At 42.4% G+C, this 23454-nt stretch overlaps 1 protein-coding gene across 4 annotated transcripts in view; it reads left to right on the plus strand.

The window, feature by feature from the left end:
- mast1 (microtubule associated serine/threonine kinase 1) overlaps positions 1–23454 on the plus strand; it is a 176976-nt gene that overhangs the window by 91157 nt on the left and 62365 nt on the right. For all 4 annotated transcript variants that reach the window (XM_062974136.1, XM_008103094.3, XM_008103095.3 and 1 more), the window contains 4 exons: positions 6803–6891; positions 9892–9967; positions 16097–16175; positions 22849–23009. In XM_062974136.1, coding sequence (XP_062830206.1) covers positions 6803–6891; positions 9892–9967; positions 16097–16175; positions 22849–23009 — 405 coding nt within the window. The remainder of the gene's footprint in view (positions 1–6802; positions 6892–9891; positions 9968–16096; positions 16176–22848; positions 23010–23454) is intronic.

Consider the following 23454-nt stretch of genomic DNA (forward strand, 5'->3'; position numbering starts at 1 on the left):
AAAGCCTCCAAAGAAAGAACCTCCACCATACTTCAGAGGTTCATAGCCTTTGAGGATGCCTGCCATAGATGTGGGAGAAATGTCAGGAGAGAATGCTTCTGGAACATGGCCATACAGCCCGGAAAACTCACAACAACCCAGTGATTCAGACCATGAATGTTTTTGACATTTGAAAGGGGAAGGACAGTTTGCTAGCCTACGTAGAGTTAGACTACAACTCCGATAATCCCTGACATTGGCTCTGCTGTTTGGAGCTGGTAGGAATTGTAGCTCGAACCATTTCTGTCCTAGAAATTATAGGACATGGGTCCTTGTCAGGTCATTTGGAGAGTTTCTTTTTTTTCTGCTTCATCTTACTTCAGGGTGTGTTAATCATGCGAGTTCTTGCTCTCCAAAAGCTTGTGTTGTGAAATTGTATTTGCCCTTTAAAATGCCACTGGAATTGGTTTGGTTTGTTGGCCTTTCTATGTCAAAGGTAGTGCTGGTAATAATACAGAGCTGGAAAATAATGTGTTGAAATTAATCTATTAACCTTATTTGGTTAAAAACTCGAACCATGTTTTTAAAATAATACATTGTTTTAGTTGCCAAAATCCAACAGTTGTTTCGTTAATAACACTATGTAACGAAGTTTGAAAAAAATTCTGTTCCTGGTTTGAAAATATTATTTCCTGTTTAATTGTACAGTACTTACCCTGTTTCCCCTAAAATAAGACATCCCCAGAAAATAAGACCTAGCAGAGGTTTTGCTGAATTGCTAAATATAAGGCCTCCCCTGAAAGTAAAGACCTAGCAAAGTTTTTGTTTGGAAGCATGCCCAACGAACAGAACACCAAAGCATGCAGGGTCGGTAAATGTACGTACCATAAAGTGTTGTACATGGAAATATTGGTAGTAACAAGAAATTCTTGATGGGATTCACAGTTTGGCTGGTTATGCTGGTTTGTGATGACAACTACTGTACAGTATATAATAAATGTTCATTTTTTGTTCAACAACAAATGTGAATAATTCTTCATGGAAAAATAAGACATCCCCTGAAAATAAGACCTAGAGCATCTTTGGGAGCAAAAATTAATATAAGACACTGTCTTATTTTCGGGGAAACACGGTACTTTGAAAGTACAGTAGAGTCTCACTTATCCAACATAAACGGGCCGGCAGAACATTGGATAAGCGAATATGTTGGATAATAAGGAGAGATTAAGGAGAAGCCTATTAAACATCAAATTAGGTTATGATTTTACAAATAATGCAGCAAAACATCATATTATACAACAAATTTGACAGAAAAAGTAGTTCAATATGTAGTAATGCTATGTAGTAATTACTGTATTTACGAATTTAGCACCAAAGTATCACGATGTATTGAAAACATTAACTACAAAAATGCGTTGGATAATCCAGAACGTTGGATAAGCGAGTGTTGGATAAGTGAGACTCTACTGTAGTTCTTATGCTTCAGAAACTTTGTTTTTGTGGATGCCACAAACCATGTTGAATTGGTTGAGACTCTGTGAGATATTCATTGAAAAACTATAGCAAAACGTGCTGCAGTGTGTCCTGCAAAAACAAAGTTTTTGCCATTAAATAAACCTTTTCTATGTTTTTATGATAGGACCAATTAGGAAATGACATTTATAACCCAGGAACTCAAATCGTGTTACATAGTGCAATTAGTGTTTCTAGCCACCTTGTGTAACTTTTTTTGAGGGCAACAGGGAGGCATTTTAGTAATTCTAAATGAATATTTAAAAATAAACAACTAGTTACCTAACAAATTGTTTTTAAAAATCTCCTTTATGAGTTTAAGATGAGCAAATATAACGCGAACACATTAGCACTGACACTTAACATTTAGAAAGCTGTAGTTAAAATAGCTCAGCTGGCATCCTGCTAGTGACGTGTGCAGTCATACGTTGTGCTTCGTACGTGGACAGTGCGCAACAGCCATATCCATCTGAGCAGAATTATGCATGTCAGATTCTTGTGAATGCAGTAGTACATTAAAATATATAGAGCAGTATGTGAATGTGCATTGTCTGTATGCATTGCATCTGAGCCTTGTACATGGCATCTGTCAGCCATGGACCTTGACAGTTAATCCATGTATATTGCATTAAATATCCATGTATATTGTGGGTTAAACCACTGAGTTACTGTACTTGCTGACTGAAAGGTCGGTGGTTCAAATCCAGAGAATGGGGTGAGCTCTTGCTGTTAGCCCTAGCTTCTGCCAACCTGGCAGTTCGAAAACATGCAAATGTGAGTAGATCAATAGGTACCTTTCCAGTGAGAAGGTAACAGCACTCCATGCAGTCATGCCGGCGACATGACCTAGGAGGTATCTACGGACAATGCCAGCTCTTCGGTTTAAAAATGGAGATGAGCACTAACCCCCAGAGGCGGACACAACTAAATGTCAGGGGAAAACTTTTACCTTTACCTATTGCACTATATTAGTATTCAGCACAGAGGTGGCATAACGTACTCTGCTGGTGATAGTTTATTCTATTCTGAAGCATGTAGGATCTTGGCCCTTACATGCTACACCTTCTGCCTTTGACCACAATCCTTTGTTTCAAAATAGCCCTAATATACACTTCATTTGTCAGAGCCTTGAACCACAACCTGCAGTAGACTCAGGGGCTGCTGCACGATGACAAACCACTGTTGGCAGCATAAACCTAGACAGTCTCTAAGCTAGTATGCACCATGATGCTCTGCAGCAAGAGAAGCAAGGGCAAGTAGCCAGCCTTGTGCAAAACTATTAACTTATACTTTCACGTTTGTACAGCACAGAGTGCTAGCTTGGGAAAAACAACAACATCAAAACCACCTACATCTTAGTCTAGGCAGGTACCAAAGTGCAGATCCACAAGATCCACCTTGACTTGCCTAGTACAATTCTACTTAAAATAGTGGGCTCTTGGACTAGTACTGATCCAGAGCTGTTAGGTGCTGGTTTGTGGTTGAACTTCTAAGAAAGAAAGAAACACTTGTTATTAATTAGTTAAAATATGATACTGGTTCTGCCGCATTGAAAAAAAATCCCTGCAAGTATCCCCCCCATCAGAAAGCTTAAGAAGCTCTGTTTTGCAGGATTTTATTCTTCAATTGTGTCTGTTGTGAAATTATAAAAAACACCAGTGTACGAATTGCAGCCTGGTCTAACATTGTGTTGTTGAAATGCTGGACCACTCTAACAACCACAATGTCACACTACTCAGAAGCCATTGAAATCCACAAGCATGTGGACAGTTTCAACAGAAAGGAGAAAACCACAAAAATGAACAATAACTGGCTACCAGTACAGTAGAGTCTCACTTATCCAACGTTCTGGATTATCCAACACATTTTTGTAGTCAATGTTTTCAATACATCATGATATTTTGGTGCTAAATTCGTAAATACTTCATAGCATTACTGCGTATTGAACTACTTTTTCTGTCAAATTTGTTGTATAACATGATGTTTGGGTGCTTAATTTGTAAAATCATAACCTAATTTGATGTTTAACAGGCTTCTTCTTAATCCCTCCTTATTATCCAACATATTTGCTTATCCAACGTTCTGCCGGCCCGTTTATGTTGGATAAGTGAGACTCTGCTGTATTTAAAAAACCTCTTGAATCAGGACAGTAAATAAAGAACAACACTTAGAAAACAGGGGGATTCCAGACAGGAAACAATCAGGGCTGGCTAAGACCTCCCAACAAAGGATTCCCCCAGGCAAGAAACAGCCAGGCTGTGAAGCTACAAGGTTATTCAATGCTAATCAAGGTGGCCAATTGAAACATTCACATCTGCCTCAAACAGACAAGAGTTTTTTCTTCCACCCTAGACGCACAGATATATGAACCTTCCTTGCTGAGTTTCCAACAGACCTCACAATTTCAGAGGATGCCTGCCATAGATGTAGGCAAAATGCAGGAGAGAATGCTTCTGGAACATGGGAAAACTCACAGCAACCCAGTGGTCTAACATTCTTTATTCTTGTGTGTATATATACAGAAAGCCCTCTCTTATATGGCAGTGTAGAAGAGCCCAGAGTCCAATTGTCTGAATTTCTCCTACTCATGTTACTGAGTCTTTTCTGTTGTGGGCCAGAGTTACGGTATTCTTAAATGCCTTATGGAGAAAAAAAGTAAGGAGAGTGTAAACCACACTAGAAAGGTTACCTATTTGTGACTGATTTTTTAAAAATTGGTCTTCTGCCTACTAGCACATATATTTTCCCAGTTATGTGTGAGAAGCAACTAAATAAATGGCAAACTTCCCTACTGGCTATCTTTCAGAGAAAGGAGAAACAGCTAAGAGTGCCTCCAAGACTTTTCTATGCTTTAAGTATCCTCAGTTAGGATGATGCAGTGGTGGAGAATGAGAACAAAGAAAGAAAAGGAGTTTCCCTCTGTGATATATGTGTGTGTGTGTGTGTGAGAGAGAGAGAGAGAGGGGGGGGGGAATGGGCATAAAAAGAAATTGGTGTGTAAGAGAGAGAAGGGGCAAAAAGCAGTGTGTGAGAGAAGAGGAAGAGTGGTCCTTTGGTATATGGTAATGTTTGGTTCCAGGACATTCTGTAGAAACCAAAATCTATGGATGCTCAAGGCCCACTATATACAATGATGTAGTAAATTGCTGTTCCTTTTATAATATAGCAAAACCAAGATTTGTTTTGTGGACTTACAAAAATAGTTTCAAGAAGGGATGGATGCAGAATCTGTAGATAAGGAGGGCTGACTGTATGTGAGAAGGAGAGAAGTAGTAGTATATAGGTGTGAGAAGAGGGAGTAATATATCTTGAGGGGAGAAGAGGCATATGTAGATGAGAAAATGGTGGTGTTTTAGTTGGTAGGTGAAAGACAGAGATCAAATTGGGGGGGTCTACCGCGCTTCCATTTATCCCATGATCCGATTTAAACTGGAATATATGAATCCCCACTGCCAGATAACCTGGGGTAAACAGATAATCTAGGATCAGATCCTGGGATATAGGGGCACGGTGGAAGGGCCCTGGGATGACAGCATAGGAATGAGAAAACTCAACTTGGTATTATTATAATAAATAATAAAAAAACTTTATTTATATACCGCCCTATCTCCCGGATGGGACTGAGGGCAGTTTGCAATCATAAAAACAACACAAACATTGCATAGCAACATAACACATTATTAAGCAAAAGAAAACAATACAATTATATAGCAATAAATAACACACGATCTGATCAAGGGGATGGGAACCATTATTCCTTTTGGCTCATGATTAGGCCCCTTATATGCTGCCATATAATTCAGATTATCAAAGCAGATAGTCCAGTTTAAAGCAGATAATCTGGATTTTATATGGCAGTGTAGAAGGGGCCTTAGACAGACTCCCATCTTACTGTGCTTCATTGGTCTTGGACACCTTGAATCCACATCAGCTAAGTTGGCCCGTTGTTTGGAGGAGCTAGCTCCCTCTGTCAGCTCCAGCTTCCCATGTGGGAACATGAGAGAAGCCTCTCACAAGATGGTAAAACATCCGGGTGTCCCTTGGGCAACGTCTTTGCAGATGGCCAATTATCGCAGACCAGAAGTGACTTGCAATTTCTCAAGTTGCACCTGACATGAAAAAAAATCATTGCTGTTGCCCAGGGGTTTTCTGGGGCTGAGAATGTGTGATTTGCCCAAGGTTACCCAGATCCTTTCTACTCTGCCCGCTATCCCAGGATCGGATCCCAGATTATCTGCTTTAAACTGGATTATATGAGTCTCCACTGCCAGATTTTTTTTATTGAGCCAGAAGCGAATTGAGATAATTTGTTTCTGGTGTGAGGGAATCAGCCATCTACAGAGACGTTGCCCAGGGGCCTCCCAGATATGTTACCATCCTGCAGGGAGGCTTCTCTTATGTCTTCCACTGCCAGATAATCTGGGATAAAAAATTAATCTGGAATCAGTCCCTGGGATATAGGGAAAGTGTGGAAGGCACTCTAGTATTTTTGTGGTTGAATGAGGACTCAAGCCCTGGTCCAATGTTCAAACCACAACATCATGCTAGCTGTTTTATATGCTATACGGTATAAATTAAAAAAGATCTCTGGTTCAGGCCTTGGTTAAATCAATCTTAAATTATTATTTATTTATTTTTTCGTGTCAGGAGCAACCGGAGTTGCTTCTGGAGTGAGAGAATTGGCCGTCTGCAAGGACGTTGCCCAGGGGACACCCGGATGTTTTGATGTTTTTACCATCCTTGTGGGAGGCTTCTCTCATGTCCCCGCATGGAGCTGGAGCTGATAGAGGGAGCTCATCCATACTCTCCCCAGGTGGGATTCGAACCTGGCAGCTTTCAGGTCAGCAACCCAACCTTCAAGTCACTTAGTCCACTACGCCATCTGGGGGCTCCAATCTTAAATTATAGGGGAACATATTTACTTGTCACTTTCCACCCAGGGTAGGCATTTATATAAACCAATTGTATGAGTCAATAGGAGATGTAGAGCTTAGAAAAGCGACTTACTTGGACTATAGTTCCCATAACCCTCATATTGGTGATTCTGGGAATTTTTTTCTCCAAATGAGTTCATTTCCCAGGCTCTGCTTCATGTTACATACTAGGTTGCTTATATGATTAAGTCAAGACTTCAAGAGCTTACAGCTAGTTTCGTTTTGGGACATTCAACTAAGCTGCCCAGAAAAGAGAACGGTTTCTCCAAGCTTCAAGGAAAATGACACTGGAGCATGATCTGAAGAGTGGTCAGGCACACTTTATTCTTGTGTTCCATGCTTTATTTTCCTCTGCATTTTTCTTGTCCTTTGTACAGCTGCCGAACCAGTAACAGGAAGAGCCTGATCCTGACAAGTACGTCGCCGACGCTGCCCCGGCCTCACTCTCCGCTCCCAGGTCATATTGGTGAGTTAGGTCTTTGACCTGCCCCATTGTTCTTTCGAGAATGCTGCCCCGAATGAATCCCAACATCCAACACTGCATGTGGTCCACAAAAAGAGCCATTCACCTTGCCCCTGCCCCAGTCTTTCTGTCCCTGTCAAGGCAGTAGTCCATTCTTCAAACAAGTCACCTGCTTGATTGGCTTTGAGCAAAAAGCTATCCTAATAATTACCAAATGTCCATGGCTAGGATGCATGAAATGTCCTTGGATCCTACCCAAGACTTCACTTTTTGCCTGTTTTTCTCTTCTTTGGAAATGTTTCTTTCTTTCACATTGCTACAACTGGCTAAGGCCCCTTCTATACTGCCATATAATCCAGATTATTAAATCATATAATCCACATCATCTTCTTTGAACTGGATTATATGAGTCCACACTGCCATATAACCCAGTTCAAAGCAGATAATCTGGATTTTATATGGCAGTGTAAAAGGGGCCTAGGGGCCCTTCCGCACAGCCAAATAATCCAGAATATCAAGGCAGATAATTCCACATTATCTGAGTCCATACTGCCAGATATCCCAGTTCAAAGCAGATAATGTGGGATTTTATTCAGCTGTGTGGAAGGGGCCTATGGCTATTTGATCATCTTCCAGGTTGTTCCATAGCTGGTAGTCTTGTATGTATATCTGTTTGCTTGTAAATGCAGCAATATATCCAGCCAAATCCAAAGAGAAATCATACTTATCAGTCCATGCCTACTGTCAAAAGTCAGACGCCAATTAGAGAGCAAAACAGAGTTTATTCAAGAAATAGCCCAAAAATTAGTCATAACATAAAAGATGGCTTAAAACACTTAACTTTCAGTGTTGTTAAGCAGTCCAAACAAAAATATGACAAAAAGTACGTTTTAACAAATAAACCAGATTATTCAAGCAAATAATCTGGATTAAACTAAAGGTTCTTCAATTCGACTCAAAACGTTCTGAGTTGGCTTGGAATAAGCAGCCAAAACAAAGCAAAGACTTAGAAACTCCCAAAAAACTCCCCAAAGTCCCCAAACTAGCGGTACAAACTTAAAGCCCCAAACAGGAACCCAAACTGGGCAAAGGAGCTCTCCACTAAGAGCCACTAGTAAACAAACTTGGAGGCTGATGCGAAAGGGAAAGCGGCTCCAAACCGCTACAGAGGCCAGCACCAAGCCAATGTATTAAAGGAGCAGAGCAAAGAGGTGTCGTCAAACCGGTCCGGAGTCGAAACAGGAAAGACAGTGAAAACTCGCTACAGGAGCTCAAGCAAACACCAGGAGCCCAAGGAGTGAAGCGGAGAGACATCGTCAGGATGGTCCAAGATCTGGAAAGGACACAGCGACGGGGTCGAGAAACAGGCCAGGAGTCAGGAGCCGTAGATAGACACAGACCAGAGGGCGATGCCGAGTAGCGTTTGAGAGCAAAGGCAGAAGCAAGGTCGAGTTCCAATCCAAGGTCCAGAGGTTGTAGACATCAATTCAAGGTCCACGAAACAGAATGGCACAAAGAGCCAAGGCAATGGAGGCAACAGCAGCTAATGCAAAATAGTAATAACAGTGCAGTCCAGGAAAACCCACACAGTTCCAGCCCTCCGTTGCAGAACACCCCGGATTAACTTACATCTGAAGCAAAGTCCCAGTCCAGTCTTCAATAACACGTACAGGAGTCCCAGTGGCGCCCAGCAACACCTTGCCACACGCAAAGTAAAGTGGCTAAACATTCCCAATTTATTCCAATCCCCTGGGCGTCCAAACACCAACACCCAAAGAGCAGGTGTCCCAATTCATTAATCTGAATCAGAACTCCACACAGCTAACGCCCGTGGGTCGGGTGTCCCAAATTCTTCATCAGAATCCCAATCAACCTGCCCATGCCCAGCTTCATGCACACCTGAGGATCCATCCTCACTCCTCCAAGCAGACCAAGTGGGGTCTGCTTCTGAAGATACCCAAGTTTCCCCAATGTCAGCAGTATCCATGGGCCCCGATTCCTCCCCAGGCATCTCCGGTGCCCGTGCCCAGTCAGTGCCCTCTTCTTCAACCACCACCTGTTCCCTAGCATCCATTTCTTCCACAGACTCCCCATCTGAATCTTCCTCAGAAAATTCCCCATCGAGGTCCCTAATTCTCTTTCTGTGCAAATCCTCCAACGAGCCCTCCTCGCAAGGGTTTTTCCTTCCTCTTCTGATCCCACCACTATCATTCACAGTCCCCGAAGGCGCAGTCACAACACCTACCCATCCAATACCTATCCTGATTGGTTTACACTTTGTGTTATGCACAAAGCATAAATGAATTCCAAATACTGTTGTTGGGCTGATTTACAACCAATTTTGGCCTTCCGTCTTCTTGTCACCCAAGTTATAATTTTCTCATCGATAGGGTTTTTAAAAATCTCTCCATGCTTCCAGGCCATCTGTCTTTTCTACTCTCCATATTTATCAAGCACTTTGAATGTTGAATCACCTTCATAGCCATCCTTCTTTCCATTTCATTTTCCAGCCACCTGCTTTTACCTCATGTTCTCCTGGCTAACCATTTTACATTAGATGGCCAAACTATTTTTTCTAGCCATCTGTTTGGCTGGTTGGACTCTTCCTCACACTGTTTGTTGTCCCACCCATCCAAAACTATTTCTTCACCTCCATCCATCTTCTGCTTTCTTGTTTAACACACTTCTCCAAGGCCCCTCCCACACAGCTGGATAAAACCCCACATTATCTGCTTTGAATTGGAATATATGGAAGTGTGGACTCAAATAACGCAATTCAAAGCAGATATTGTGGGATTTTCTGCCTTGATGTTTTGGGACATAGGGCTGTGTGGAAGGGCCCCATATCTGCTCTCACCTTCTTGGTATGTCAGAACAGCTGTCATTCATAGGGCAGTCAGAAAAAAATACTGTCTCCTTCGGCAAGAACCAAAGGGATCATTTAGTTGTGAGCAGTCTTTTGAAGCAATGTGTTTTGTGTGTCCTTTTTCTCCCTGTCCACAGGTAGCAGCCCTCTGGACAGCCCTCGGAACTTCTCCCCAAATACACCAGCCCACTTCTCCTTTGCATCTTCTCGCAGGTAAGACCAGCCACAGGAAAATGAATATTTTGTAGACACGCTCTTGCTGATCTTGACTCGTTCAGTGTTTTGATACTAAGGCACTCCACAAAGGCTATGAGCGTCAAATATCCCATTGTAACATAGACAATTAACACTAAACTAGAATTAGAAAGAATCTACTAGTAGCCTCAGCCTTGAGCATAGAATATTTATTAAGCAATAATAAATAATGGGGGGAGAGACAAGAACATTACTCTTACATTCATTTTTTTGTAAAATTAAGATAATAAAACCAGAAGTAGACTTTGCTTCAAACCGGGAGCAGTGGGTACTGTGTCTTGCTCCAGCTAGATGTGACACGTGCATACATACAGGCCCTACCTGTCTCCGTGATCACATCTCCCCCTACGAACCAGCGCGGGCATTAAGATCTGCCAGGTTGGTGGGGTGAAGGAGAGGGCCTTCTCAGTGGTGGCTCCCCGGCTCTGGAACGCCCTTCCCAGAGAGATCAGACAAGATCCCTCACTGTCTTCCTTCCACAAGGAATTGAAAACTTGGTGGTTCCTGTCGATCTTTGACCAGGATTAGTCCTTGGCCCTCCCTTTTGACCCCAGCTCAGCACATTATCCGCTTCCTGGCCCCAAGCTCTCCTGTTGCACAAGTCTTGAATAGTACTTTATAGTTGGCCATTCCAACGTTTCTGGGTCACCATAACTGGCCCGTAAAGGGAGTTTTCTTGCTAATTTTATTTTTCATTCCTTGGATCGTATGTTGTGTATTTATGTTTACCATTTGTATTATTTTAAATGGTTGTATGGTTCTTTTTATTATGTATATTGTATTGTATTGTATTGTTTTTATCATGTTAGAAACCGTCCTGAGTCCCCTGAGGAGATAGGGCAATATATAAATAAAGTTTTATTATTATTTATTATTGAACACAAGCAGCTGGTTTCCATCACGCCAAACAACTACAAACGAAGAGATATCAATAGCTCTTATATCCACACTTTGCGCTATTTCCACATGCTCAAGTCAACGTTTTCTTCAAACAGGCAATGGTGCTATGTCTCTAAGATGAAATCCAGAATTATGTTGCAATGGTAGATCTTTGTACTATGGTATACCACTCATCTGTAGTGAGGGCTTATCTCTATCCAGCCTGGGCACTCTCTTCTAAGGGCCCTTCCAGACAGGCCCTATATCCCAGGATCTGATCCCAGGTTTTCTGTTTATCTCAGATTATCTGGCAGTGGGTACTCACATAATCCAGTTTAATGCAGAAAACCTGGGATCAGATCCTGGGATATAGGGCCTGTCTGGAAGGGCCCCAAGAAACTTCACATTACTGCAAGAGTATTTCCAGCTCCCAAATGAATATGTCCTAAGGTTCAACTCAGTTTTGCCACTTAAGGTACAGCAAGGAGTCATTTATGCAGATTAAAATCCTATTGGCTTTTTTTGCTGCCGCATGACGTTATTGGCTCTTGTTTAACTTGTTGTCCACGAGCACTCCAAGATCTTTTTCACACATACTGCTGTTGAGCCAGGCGTCCCCCATTCTGTATCTTTACATTTCACTTTTTCTGTCTAATTGGAGCATCTTGCATTTGTCCCTGTAGAACTTTGTTAGTTTTGGCCCATCTCTCTTAAGATCGCTTTGAATTCTGCTTCTGTCTTCTGGAGTATTGGCTATCCCTCCCAATTTGGTGTCGTCTACAAACTTGATGATCGTGCCTTCTAACACTTCATCTAAGTCATTAATAAAGATGTTGAACAGAACCGGGTCCAGAACGGTTCTGGACCCTCGTACTCTTCCTTCCTTTCCCCTCCTGTTCATGCAATCCCACCCCATCTGACTGTAATAAAAGTCTATTCCACTTGTAGATTTGGGAGTTGACAATTGTGGGATCATGCCATTCTTTTGTCTATTTTACCTGGCCATCGTGCCCGAATGCAACATAGAAGAACATTAGGAGCAATAGAAGAAGCTACAGCTGCTGCTCCCCACTTCCCATCTGCTCTCTGCTCTTTTTATAGTTGTGCACGTCCCACTTCTTCCTCCCACCTCCACCCCTCAAAAGCAAGGGAACAGACTGTGAAGTTCCATCTTGCCATCAACAAAGTACTACGTGAATCCACTCTGAGCTGTTTACATCTCCTTGTCCCTTGAGTTTCTGCACTGGTACCAAAAAGCATAAACCGTTTCCTACCAGGAGCGTGATCAGAAATTGCTTTATGCCAGAAAGCACTTGAAAAATCCCTTCTATTAGAAGTGTCTTTACTCGAATACAGGGCATTCGTACATGAGAAGGGATGGAATAAAAACCCACTAGGCACCTCCTATGAATGGCTTGAGCTGCTTGAGTTTAATCTGCAACTTCATTCTACATGTTTCCTAAAAGGGATAAGAGTGGAAATCTATACTGGGGAAATATTCTAGGCTAGTGGTTCTCAACCCATGGGTCCCCAGATGTTTTGGCCTTCAATTCCCAGAAATCCTAACAACTGGTAAACTGGCTGGGATTTCTGGGAGTTGTAGGCCAAAAACATCTAAGGACCCACAGGTTGAGAACCACTGTTCTAGGCAGTCTTTGGGTTTGCAAAATATCAAGGAGGTTTTCAAATTCCTCAGAATTATTCTTCAGACAACATGTAAGGTGAACTAAAGGTGTGTTTGTGTGTGTGTTGAGGGAGCACAACTGATCTGGGATCACAAAAGGCAATTTGTTGATGGCTTTTTAAGGGGATTGTTGTTTTTCTTTGACTTGCAGTAACTTGCAGATGTCATGGAAACAGGGATGGGAAACATACTGTTCACCAATTCAATTATTCTTGCTGTGCCTTCAACTCATTTCCAAATTATGGCAATCCTGAACTGAATTTATATGGGGCTGCGGTGGCACAGTGGTTAAACTGCTAAGCAGCAGAACTTGCTGACAGAAGGTTGGCTGTTTGAATACACAGGATGGGGTGAGCTGTTAGCCCCAGCTCCTGCCAACCAAGCAGTTCGAAAACATGCAAATGTGAGTAAATCAGTAGGTACTGCTTCTATGGGAAGGTAACGATACTCCACGCAATCATGACCTAGGAGGTGTCTACAGATAATGCTGGCTCTTCGTCTTAGAAATTGAGATGAGTACCACCCCCCAGAGTCAGACTCGACTAAACTTAATGTCAAGGGGAAACCTTTACCTTTACCTTTAAAGTGAATTTATTATGGACTTTTCTTTTCATGATTTGCTCAAAAATGGCTTATATTTGACCCCTTTTACACTGCCATATAAAATACAGGTTATCTGCTTTGAACTGGATTATATGGCAGTGTAGACTCATATCCCGTTCATCCAGTTCAAAACAGATAATGTGGATTATATGCTTTGATACTCTGGATTATATGGTAGCATAGAAGGGAGCCTTGCCTTCCTCTGAGGCTAAGAGGGTTTCTTCACCAAACTGGATTCAGACCATGATTTCCAGAGTTGTTGTCAAAGCATTACATCTTGCTGGCTCTCACTTAAATGTTATACAACTATTTGTTTCCACTGAGTATTGAAAAGCCAGGGCTATTTGTCAGATGCATATATACTATTTTTAAAATGCCTTGTTTCTGAATCTTCCCTGAATTTCCCCTTTGTGTGCTCCCTGACTTGGGAAAGCACATGTTGCAGATCTGTCTTTGGCTCTACCAAAGTTGAGTCTCTCCCTTTTTGAGAGCAATTTTCATCATTTCTCCCTTACCCTTGTAAGAGATGCAAAACAACACTGCAATTTCTCAAAGACATCTTCAGGCATCACAAGATCATAGCCTAAATGGCTTTGTCTAAGCTCCAAGCTATGAAAAGGAAAAATTGTAAACTGGCTTGGGTCCCTTGTTGAAAGAAATCAGAATATAAATTTAACAAATGAATAGCTAATAAAAGAATAACATTGGACTAACAGGATTGGGTGAAGCTGGTCTGTAGAGCAACTGTACCCAATGCAGTAGACGCAGTTCCAAAGAAGTTCTGGTTTCACCACTAGGGCCCCTTCTATATTACCATATAATCGAGATTATCAAAGCATATAATCCACATTATTTGCTTTAAACTGGATTATATGAGTCTGCACTACTATATAATCCAGTTCAAAGCAGATAATATGGATTTTATATGGCAGTATAGAAGGGGCCTGGGACATCTCAGAGTTGGTGGTGGCAACTCATAAAAAGAAGAGCATCTCTTTTTGGGTTGTTTACCTGTTTGATGCGCCAAGGAAAAAGACACAGTGGGCCTTGCGATAGCTCATCTGGGAAAGATGGTGTTGTCTTATGTTCCAGCTCTCTGTATAAAGTGATTCAATAAATTCCATCTGGTTCCTGAGCAGTTTCCAACTGAGATGCCTCACAGATCCAAGTCTGTTCAGGTGTATCAAAAAGAACTGTTTGTTTCAGTGTGTGTTGGTCATCTTGTTCAGCAATGGCTCCAAATACCACAGCCTGGTTGAATTGTAGTGGGCCAAGACTTACAATGTCAAAGATTAATTAATTATTCAAGACAAGACAAATCAATTGTCACTGAATCCAAATTAATTGAAACAGCCTAGCAACACTTGTCAGTGTGTTTATGGCTGTCTGTGAAATATCCAATCCAAACTGCCGTCGTGTGGTCAGTTACTTGCTCGTAGTCTGTTTTTTTGGATCCTTGTGTTTGTGATAAAGTGGCCATAACAGCCAGTTTACTGGCATTTTCACAAATAGTATGCTTGCATATCGTTTATTGTGAACTTCCAAATGTCTAAATGATTACCTGTACCTTTTCTTTTCGAAAAGGCTAGATTATGCGTGGGTTTTAAGACAGAAAAAAGGCACCCAACACAGATTGGGTGACCTCTGCAATGTAGGCCTAATCCAGCCCATAAAAGGTCATTATTTGGTCCATCAGAGATTCAAATCCCAATCAAGCTTTGCCTCTTTTGGAGCAAAAGAAGACAGAAGCTCCTAAAATCATACGCAACAAGGATAAATATTTTTGTTCCTTACAATAATAGATAAATAAAAGAAAATAATACCTTAGTACAGACATAGATAAAGGTAAAGGTTTTCCCCTGACATTAAGTCTAGTCGTGTCCGACTCTGGGGGTTGGTGCTCATCTCCATTTCTAAGCCGAGGAGCCAGCATTATCCATAGACACCTCCTAGGTCATGTGACCGGCATGACAGCATGGGAGTGCCGTTACCTTCCTCCTGGAACGGTACCTATTGATCTACTCACATTTGCATGTTTTAGAACTGCTAGGTTGGCAGAAGCTGGGGCAGACAGCGGGAGCTCATTCCCCTCCCCAGATTCTTACCACTGACCTTTTGGTCAGCAGGTTCAGCAGCTCAACGGTTTCATCTGCTGCACCACCGAAGGCTCCTACTACAGACATAACATATTTTATGGAGTTTACTGCCATCCCAAAGATGTGATTGATGGATAGACCTGTCAGCAGTTCTTTGTCAGGGCTGGTGAACTGGCATGTTTGGAAGCAATGTATATTTACTATATACAGTAGAGTCTCACTTATCCAACACTCACTTATCCAACATTCTGGATTATCCAACGCATTTTTGTAGTCAATGTTTTCAATATATCGTGATATTTTTGTGCTAATTTTGTAAATACAGTAATTACAACATAACATTACTGCATATTGAACTACCTTTTCTGTCAAATTTGTTGTATAACATGATGTTTTGGTGCTTAATTTGTAAAATCATAACCTATTTTGATGTTTAATAGGCTTTTTCTTAATCTCTCCTTATTATCCAACATATTCGCTTATCCAACGTTCTGCCGGCCTGTTTATGTTGGATAAGTGAGACTCTACTGTATATGCATGCCAAAGTCTAGAAAATTTAGTCAAGCTATCTACCTCAAAAATCTGGCTCAATTTATCCATAGGTCAATACTGTTATCATTATTCTTATCAAAATAGGAACAGTCCTCATTCGGCAAGTGTGAATGTTGCAGTTGGCCATCTTGATTAGCATTGAATAGCCTTGCAGCTTCAAAGCCTGGCTGCTTCCTGCCTGGGGGAATCTTTTGTTGGGAGGCATTATTGTTCTTGCTTTCCTCTCTAAGTCCTTGATTCCATTTAGGTTCATATTCCATCTTCTTATTTCAGGGCAGATGGACGGCGTTGGTCTTTGGCTTCCCTGCCCTCGTCCGGATATGGAACCAACACTCCCAGCTCCACTGTATCGGTAAGCGCTTCCTGCTTTGAAGAAGGCCTGCAAATGGGGAGGCAAATGTTGGCTGGGTTTTATGGGAGCTGTTAGCTCTCCTGCTACAACTATAAATTGTATGTGGAGATAGAAATTGTTGAAACTGATCTGTGAAATGCAAATACACGTGTACCCATTTCACAAAGGTTGTGTGTATTTACTGTAGTTACATTGGCCAACTAGTGATACTAGTGAGAGAGGGATGAATTCATAGATGCCACTCTGTAATCTAATACTGAAGGGGCAAGGTTGTAAAAGATGTAAAAATACTCCTCTTAATCCAAAGTCAAAAGCAGGAGGCCCCTTTTCTGTGAAGAGGGCGAGGAAAAACACCACAAAAGTTGGATCTTCAAACTGCAAAAAAACTATTTATTGCGTGGCCATAGCAATGAGACAAAAATATGCATACATGCAATCAAAGGATTTGTCCGAATTTCCAAAATGGTTGCAAGGGTTTATCACCTCCACAGAAATTAGCAAGCATATCCTTATTGGCTTACAAAAATCATTTACCCCATTTGTCTAATGTTGTCTACGTCACAAGCATCTTAACCATCATGCAATCCTATTGGTTTTCTATGCTGTAACAACATGTAATTCTTTAGACAATGGTGTTTTCATGTTATTGACCCTGACTTGTTGCAAGTATAAGCTCGAAATCGTATGGGAACCGGTTCTGACTTGATGTATTGTTATTATTTGAAAGTAACTTCTTTTCTCTGGAACAACTCTTTTTCCCAAACATCAGCATTTTCTCTCAAGTGCAGGCCTTCCTCAAACATAAGAGTACAAAGTCCAACAAATTCCTCACTTGCCTTGCAGATAATTTTATGGTCCAGAAGGTAGAAGAGGCAACAAGGGGATCAGCAACTCTTGATCTAATCTTAACAAATGTGGAAGACCTGATCAATACAGTTGAAGTGGTTGGATCCTTAGGGGCAAGTGACCATGTGCTCCTGCAGTTTGCAATACAAAGGAATGCTGAAACTAAGACAAGTCAAACACGCATTCTGGACTTTAAGAGAGCTGACTTCCAAAAAATGAAGGAATTACTGAGCAGCATTCCATGGACGCCGATATTAAAAAACAAGGGAGTTAAGGATGGATGGGAGTTTTTCAAAAGTGAAATACTCAAGGCGCAAATGCAAACAGTGCCAACAAAGAAAAAAAATAAGACAAGTGCAAAGAAGCCAGAATGGATGTCCAAAGAACTTCTAACTGAGCTAAAGCTCAAAAGTGACATGCACAAGAAGTGGAAAAGGGGAGAAATCACCAAAGAAGAATTCAAACGTATAGCCAACACCTGTAGGGAAAAGGTTCGCAAGGCTAAAGCGCAAAATGAGCTCAGGCTTGCCAGGGACATAAAAAACAACAAAAAAGGCTTTTTTGCTTACGTTGGTAGAAAAAGGAAGAAAAAGGAGGTGATAGGGCCATTGCAAGGAGAAGATGGGGTGATGGCGACAGGGGACAGGGAAAAGGCAGAACTACTTAATGCCTTCTTTGCCTCGGTCTTCTCAGAAAAAGAAAGCCATCTTCAACCTCAGCAACACGGAATGGACGAAGGATTGGGGGAAATCCAACCCCAAATAGGGAAACAAGTTGTCCAGGAACACTTGGCCTCTCTAAACGAATTCAAGTCCCCAGGGCCAGATCAGCTACACCCAAGAGTACTGAAGGAACTAGCGGAAGTTATTTCAGAACCACTGGCAATTATCTTCGAGAGTTCTTGGAGAACAGGAGAAGTCCCAGCAGATTGGAGGAGGGCGAATGTGGTCCCTATCTTCAAGAAAGGAAAAAAGAACGACCCAAACAATTACCGTCCAGTCAGCCTCACATCAATACCAGGCAAAATTCTGGAAAAGATCATTAAGGAAGTGGTCTGCGAACACTTAGAAACAAATGCGGTCATTGCTAATAGTCAACACGGATTTACCAAAAACAAGTCATGCCAGACTAATCTGATCTCTTTTTTCGATAGAGTTACGGGTTGGGTCGATACAGGGAATGCTGTGGATGTAGCGTACCTGGATTTCAGTAAGGCCTTCGACAAAGTCCCCCACGACCTTCTGGCAAACAAACTAGTAAAATGTGGGCTAGACAAAACTACGGTTAGGTGGATCTGTAATTGGCTAAGCGAACGAACCCAAAGGGTGCTCACCAATGCGTCGTCTTCATCATGGAAAGAAGTGACAAGTGGAGTGCCGCAGGGCTCCGTCCTGGGCCCGGTTCTGTTCAACATCTTTATTAACGACTTAGACGAAGGGTTAGAAGGCACGATCATCAAGTTTGCAGACGACACAAAACTGGGAGGGATAGCTAACACTCCAGAAGACAGGAGCAGAATTCAAAACGATCTTGACAGACTAGAGAGATGGGCCAAAACTAACAAAATGAAGTTCAACAGGGACAAATGCAAGATACTTCACTTCGGCAGAAAAAATGGAAATCAAAGATACAGAATGGGGGACGCCTGGCTTGACAGCAGTGTGTGCGAAAAAGACCTTGGAGTCCTCGTGGACAACAAGTTAAACATGAGCCAACAATGTGATGCGGCTGCTAAAAAAGCCAATGGGATTCTGGCCTGCATCAATAGGGGAATAGCGTCTAGATCCAGGGAAGTTATGCTCCCCCTCTATTCTGCCTTGGTCAGACCACACCGGGAATACTGCGTCCAATTCTGGGCACCACAGTTGAAGGGAGATGTTGACAAGCTGGAAAGCGTCCAGAGGAGGGCGACTAAAATGATTAAGGGTCTGGAGAACAAGCCCTATGAGGAGCGGCTTAAAGAGCTGGGCATGTTTAGCCTGCAGAAGAGAAGGCTGAGAGGAGACATGATAGCCATGTACAAATATGTGAAGGGAAGTCATAGGGAAGAGGGAGCAAGCTTGTTTTCTGCTGCCCTCCAGACTAGGACACGGAACAATGGCTTCAAACTACAGGAAAGGAGATTCCACCTGAACATCAGGAAGAACTTCCACACTGTGAGAGCTGTTCGACAGTGGAACTCTCTCCCCCGGACTGTGGTGGAGGCTCCTTCTTTGGAAGCTTTTAAGCAGAGGCTGGATGGCCATCTGTCGGGGGTGCTTTGAATGCGATTTCCTGCTTCTTAGCAGGGGGTTGGACTAGATGGCCCATGTGGTCTCTTCCAACTCTACTATTCTATGATTCTATGATTCTATTATTCTAAGCCTTTTGCAACTTAGGTCAATCAAAACATATGGGACTTATAGTCATTACAAGTATCTTTGAAAATTCTTTTTAAACCCACGTCTCCCTCAATACCCTGATGCAGCCCTGGAGGAAGAGTATATCAAAATAGTTTGCTGCCAGACAAATTGGCCTTTCCTTCTTTGTTCCAGGTGCCAAGATTATTATTTTTGTATTGACCTCAAGATCACATCTTCCACTGCATGGCTGTGCCTTCCAACAAATGAAGGTGCTGAAGAGCTCAGGAGGAACAAATGCAGGGGAGGGTTCTGCTTCCACCAATTGCCTCCCTTTGCATATTGGTAGGGACTGCCCTGGAGTTTACACAATGTTAGGGACTGTGTGTCAAAAGGCGAGATGATGCATTAGAGCAGTGGTTCCCAACCTTTGGTCCTCTAGTTGTTTTAGACTTCAACTCCCAGAAATCCCATCTAGTTTACCAGCTGTTAGGAATTGTGGGAGATGAAGTCCAGAAGCCCTGCATTAGAGGAAGCAGAATTTGTGATCATTCCTACACACTTTTGTTGGGTTGTCTATAGTGTCCTATGTATAATCAGCCCTCCACAATCCCTGGGATCAGAGGAGCAGGCCCCCTGTGAAAATGGGAACACCATGAGTTAGAAACACTTAAAAAACTTGAGAGAAGACATATTTAGGGATCTCTGTTCCTTCAGAACAACATTATAGCCAACTTTTGGCAGAACTTGACAATAGAATTATGCTGGAAGACCTAAAGCAGTGGTTCTTAACCCGGGGTCCCAGATATTTTTGGCCTTCAACTCCAAATCCTAACAGCTGGTAAACTGGCTGGGATTTCTGGGAGTTGTAGGCCAAAAACATCTGGGGATCTCAGGTTGAGAACCACTGACGTAAAGATTCTTAGAAAAAAATACCTCTTTAAGAATATCATCCTCCGGCACAACTTTGTGATCAACGTCTACCAAAAGTTTTCCATAGGATCATACTGGAGGACCCTACAGATGTTATGGTTGAGCCTTATGGCTCCGATACTGGGAGACGTGGTCGTAAGACTCCTCGGGAGTCAGATACTCTCGAGGAGCGAGAAAGGAAGCGGCTGCGGGACTTATTTGCAGAACCATCTGACGAGGATTCCTTTGAGGGTTTTACTGAGAGAATGGAGGAAGAGATGGTTAGCTCAGAGGAGGATGACATGGAATGGACTCGTGTGAGGGAGGATTTGGGTGCCATTGGCAATGATAGTATGGAAGGCGATTGGGAACCTTCAGGATTAGACCCGTGGACAAGCTGGAGGGATGGGACGGGATCCACAGCTGGGGATGCTGTGGGGCGTAGTCAAAGGTGTTTCAGTTCTGATGAGGAAAGTGATGAGGAAACACCTGGAATTGGGGTAACAGCTGATAGTGATGAGGAGCTGTAAACTGGCATAAAATGGGGTTTGGAAGCAATGGCTAATTGCGTTGGGCAAGGTAATCTGGACGAACGCTTGGGCTCTGTGTGGGAAATTCCTGAAGACGGGTGTGATTCGTTTGCTGACTACCTTGGACCTCCGTCGTCTTCTTGACGGACGCCATCTGTTTATTCTGGACTGACTGACTGACTGACTACGGCCTCGGACTCTCCTTCCTGTGATTATCGTTGGACCTGGTGAACTACAAACGTCTGTACCTGCCTTACGACCTTCGGACCGGATTGGAACTTCGCTGACCGCTTCTGCCCTTGAATGCTGCGTTTGTATCTGGAAATTGCTTGCTGTGTGGAGGAGTAACCTCTTAGTTACTCAAACATAGCTTTTGGCAGCAGAGAAGCTTCTGCTGCCAGTTTTTTGTATTCCTTTGAATCTTTTGTTCACCAGCTTTTGTTTGTTTTAGTCCCAGGCTGAAGTAAGCTTTTTTGGTTTGACCCGGATTAAACTCCGGTTTAATCCGGTTTATCTTTTGAACGTTTTCCTTGTGTCTTTTTACTTTTAAGGCCAATGTTTGCCTAGCCCTTGTCTTTTACGGGCATTTTTGGTTCTGTAACTCCAATAAACTTTGTTATATCTTATCTTGTGGCGTTCTGTCCTTGACAACAGATTCCTAAGAGACTGTGTTAAATCCACCAAAGGTACAGAGGGTTGACTGTACCTGGTAAAGCTCTCCTGTAGGAAACTAAGAGGTATATATGGGATTCGTTTTATTAAATGACATGGAGATAGCTTAGTTCCAGGGAACATGAAGAGACCATGCTCAGTGACAGAGCACATCCATGCATGTAGAAGGTACCAGAGCAGAGCCTTTTGGTTTCAGGTAGGACTTTGGAAAGAACTCCAGTGTGAAATTGTCATGGATTTGCTACCAGGTTGTGGCCTCTCTTCCCACAAATGCTCTAAGTTTGTATAGAAGCTGGACTCTGTTCATGATGGAGAGAGCGGCTTGACCACCACTGTGGCAATAGAGCCATTGAAATCTCCTGTCTGATATGCTGATGAGCTCCTTGACAGTTAGTGCAAACAATTCTCAACTAGGAGAACCATCAGTCTTGCCTATAATTCATCCACATAGTGGGTGGTTGACTTTCACAGAGCACTATATTTCATTGGCAGTATTATTATTATTTTTATGATGCACGTGTACATGTTTTGAAAGGCCATTTACTACAAGTATATCCTCAGGGTAGCGCAATAATTCCATCGAGTTGAAAGGCCAATATATCCTAAAATCTTGACCTTGGAAGGTTGGAGGCATTGGTTAGCACTTAGATAGGAGATTGCCAGCAAATGCCATCTGTTGTCAGGTATATTACAGAAGAAGGAACCACCTCTCAATATTCGTTGCTTAAGAAAACTCTATGAAATCAACAGGTGACTGGAAGGCACACATAAACAGGGTTGACTAACCACTCAAAATAGCTGAGATGGCCTTCTCGGTGATGGCCCCCCAGCTCTGAAACTCTCCCCCCAGGGAGATTAGATTAGCCCCCATTCTGTCTACTTTCCGTAAAGACTTGAAAACTTGAATGTTCCAATGTGACTTTGAATAATGGTTTAGCTCACGATCATGGCTGCCCAGCTCTAATTTAATGTTTTTTCCAGCACTTTATTTCCAGCCCCAGCCCTATTGCTCTGCATTTTGCACAAGCCTTTCCTTTCCCTCTCATATCTGAACATGCCCACTTTTTCCAGTTACTGCTTGTGATGTTGATTGATGTATTTTTATGATGTTTTTATTCTCCGGTTTTAATTGTTTTAATTACATTGTTTATTTGTTATATGTTTTTAATCATGTAACTTTGATTTCCTTGTTTATGCTGGGCCCATGTAAGCTGCCTCGAGTCCCTTCAGGGAGATAGTGGTGGGTTGTACAAATAAAATTATTACTACTACTACTACTACTACTACTACTACCTGTGCTGTTCTCTTGGGTCTGCTGTATCCTAGCATCTGCTAAAGGTACTGGACCAATTCTGCCCTTTCTCTTCCATACAGTCATCCTGCTCCTCCCAAGAGCGCCTTCACCAGCTGCCTTATCAGCCCACTGTGGATGAGCTGCACTTCCTTTCCAAGCATTTTGGCAGCACTGAAAGCATCACTGATGATGATGGCGGGCGGCGGTCTCCCGCAGTCCGGCCCCGGTCCCGGAGCCTCAGGTAGGAATGGGATTGGCAAGGGAACCCCCAAACAACAGCATCCCATTATAACTTTTGTGAGGTCGATATATTTAGCCTCGATAACAAACAAAAAACATGGAAACACCCATCAGTGAAGTTGTTGATGAGACCCACACTAGTTTGCCCCAGACTGGTGCATTCTGAAGGATGATGGATCTTAAAACTACAAGAAATACTGAAGCATAATTTTGCAAATACTGTAGAGCTGTTATCTGTGGCTTTAAGCTACATATACTACAACTGTGTTGGACTACCCATTGTTACTGGTATAAGTGACCTAGGGCCCATTCAGACAGTACCTTTATCCCAGGAGCTCCCGCAGCCATCAGGAGGGTGGCCAGATGCCATTTCCTGTAAACCCGGAAGCAATTGCTACAAAAGGCAACAAAGTGAGATTTCCAGGTACAGAAATATTGCAGTTTTT

The sequence above is a fragment of the Anolis carolinensis genome, chromosome 2, assembly GCF_035594765.1.
Source record: "Anolis carolinensis isolate JA03-04 chromosome 2, rAnoCar3.1.pri, whole genome shotgun sequence".
Taxonomy (NCBI): domain Eukaryota; kingdom Metazoa; phylum Chordata; class Lepidosauria; order Squamata; family Dactyloidae; genus Anolis; species Anolis carolinensis.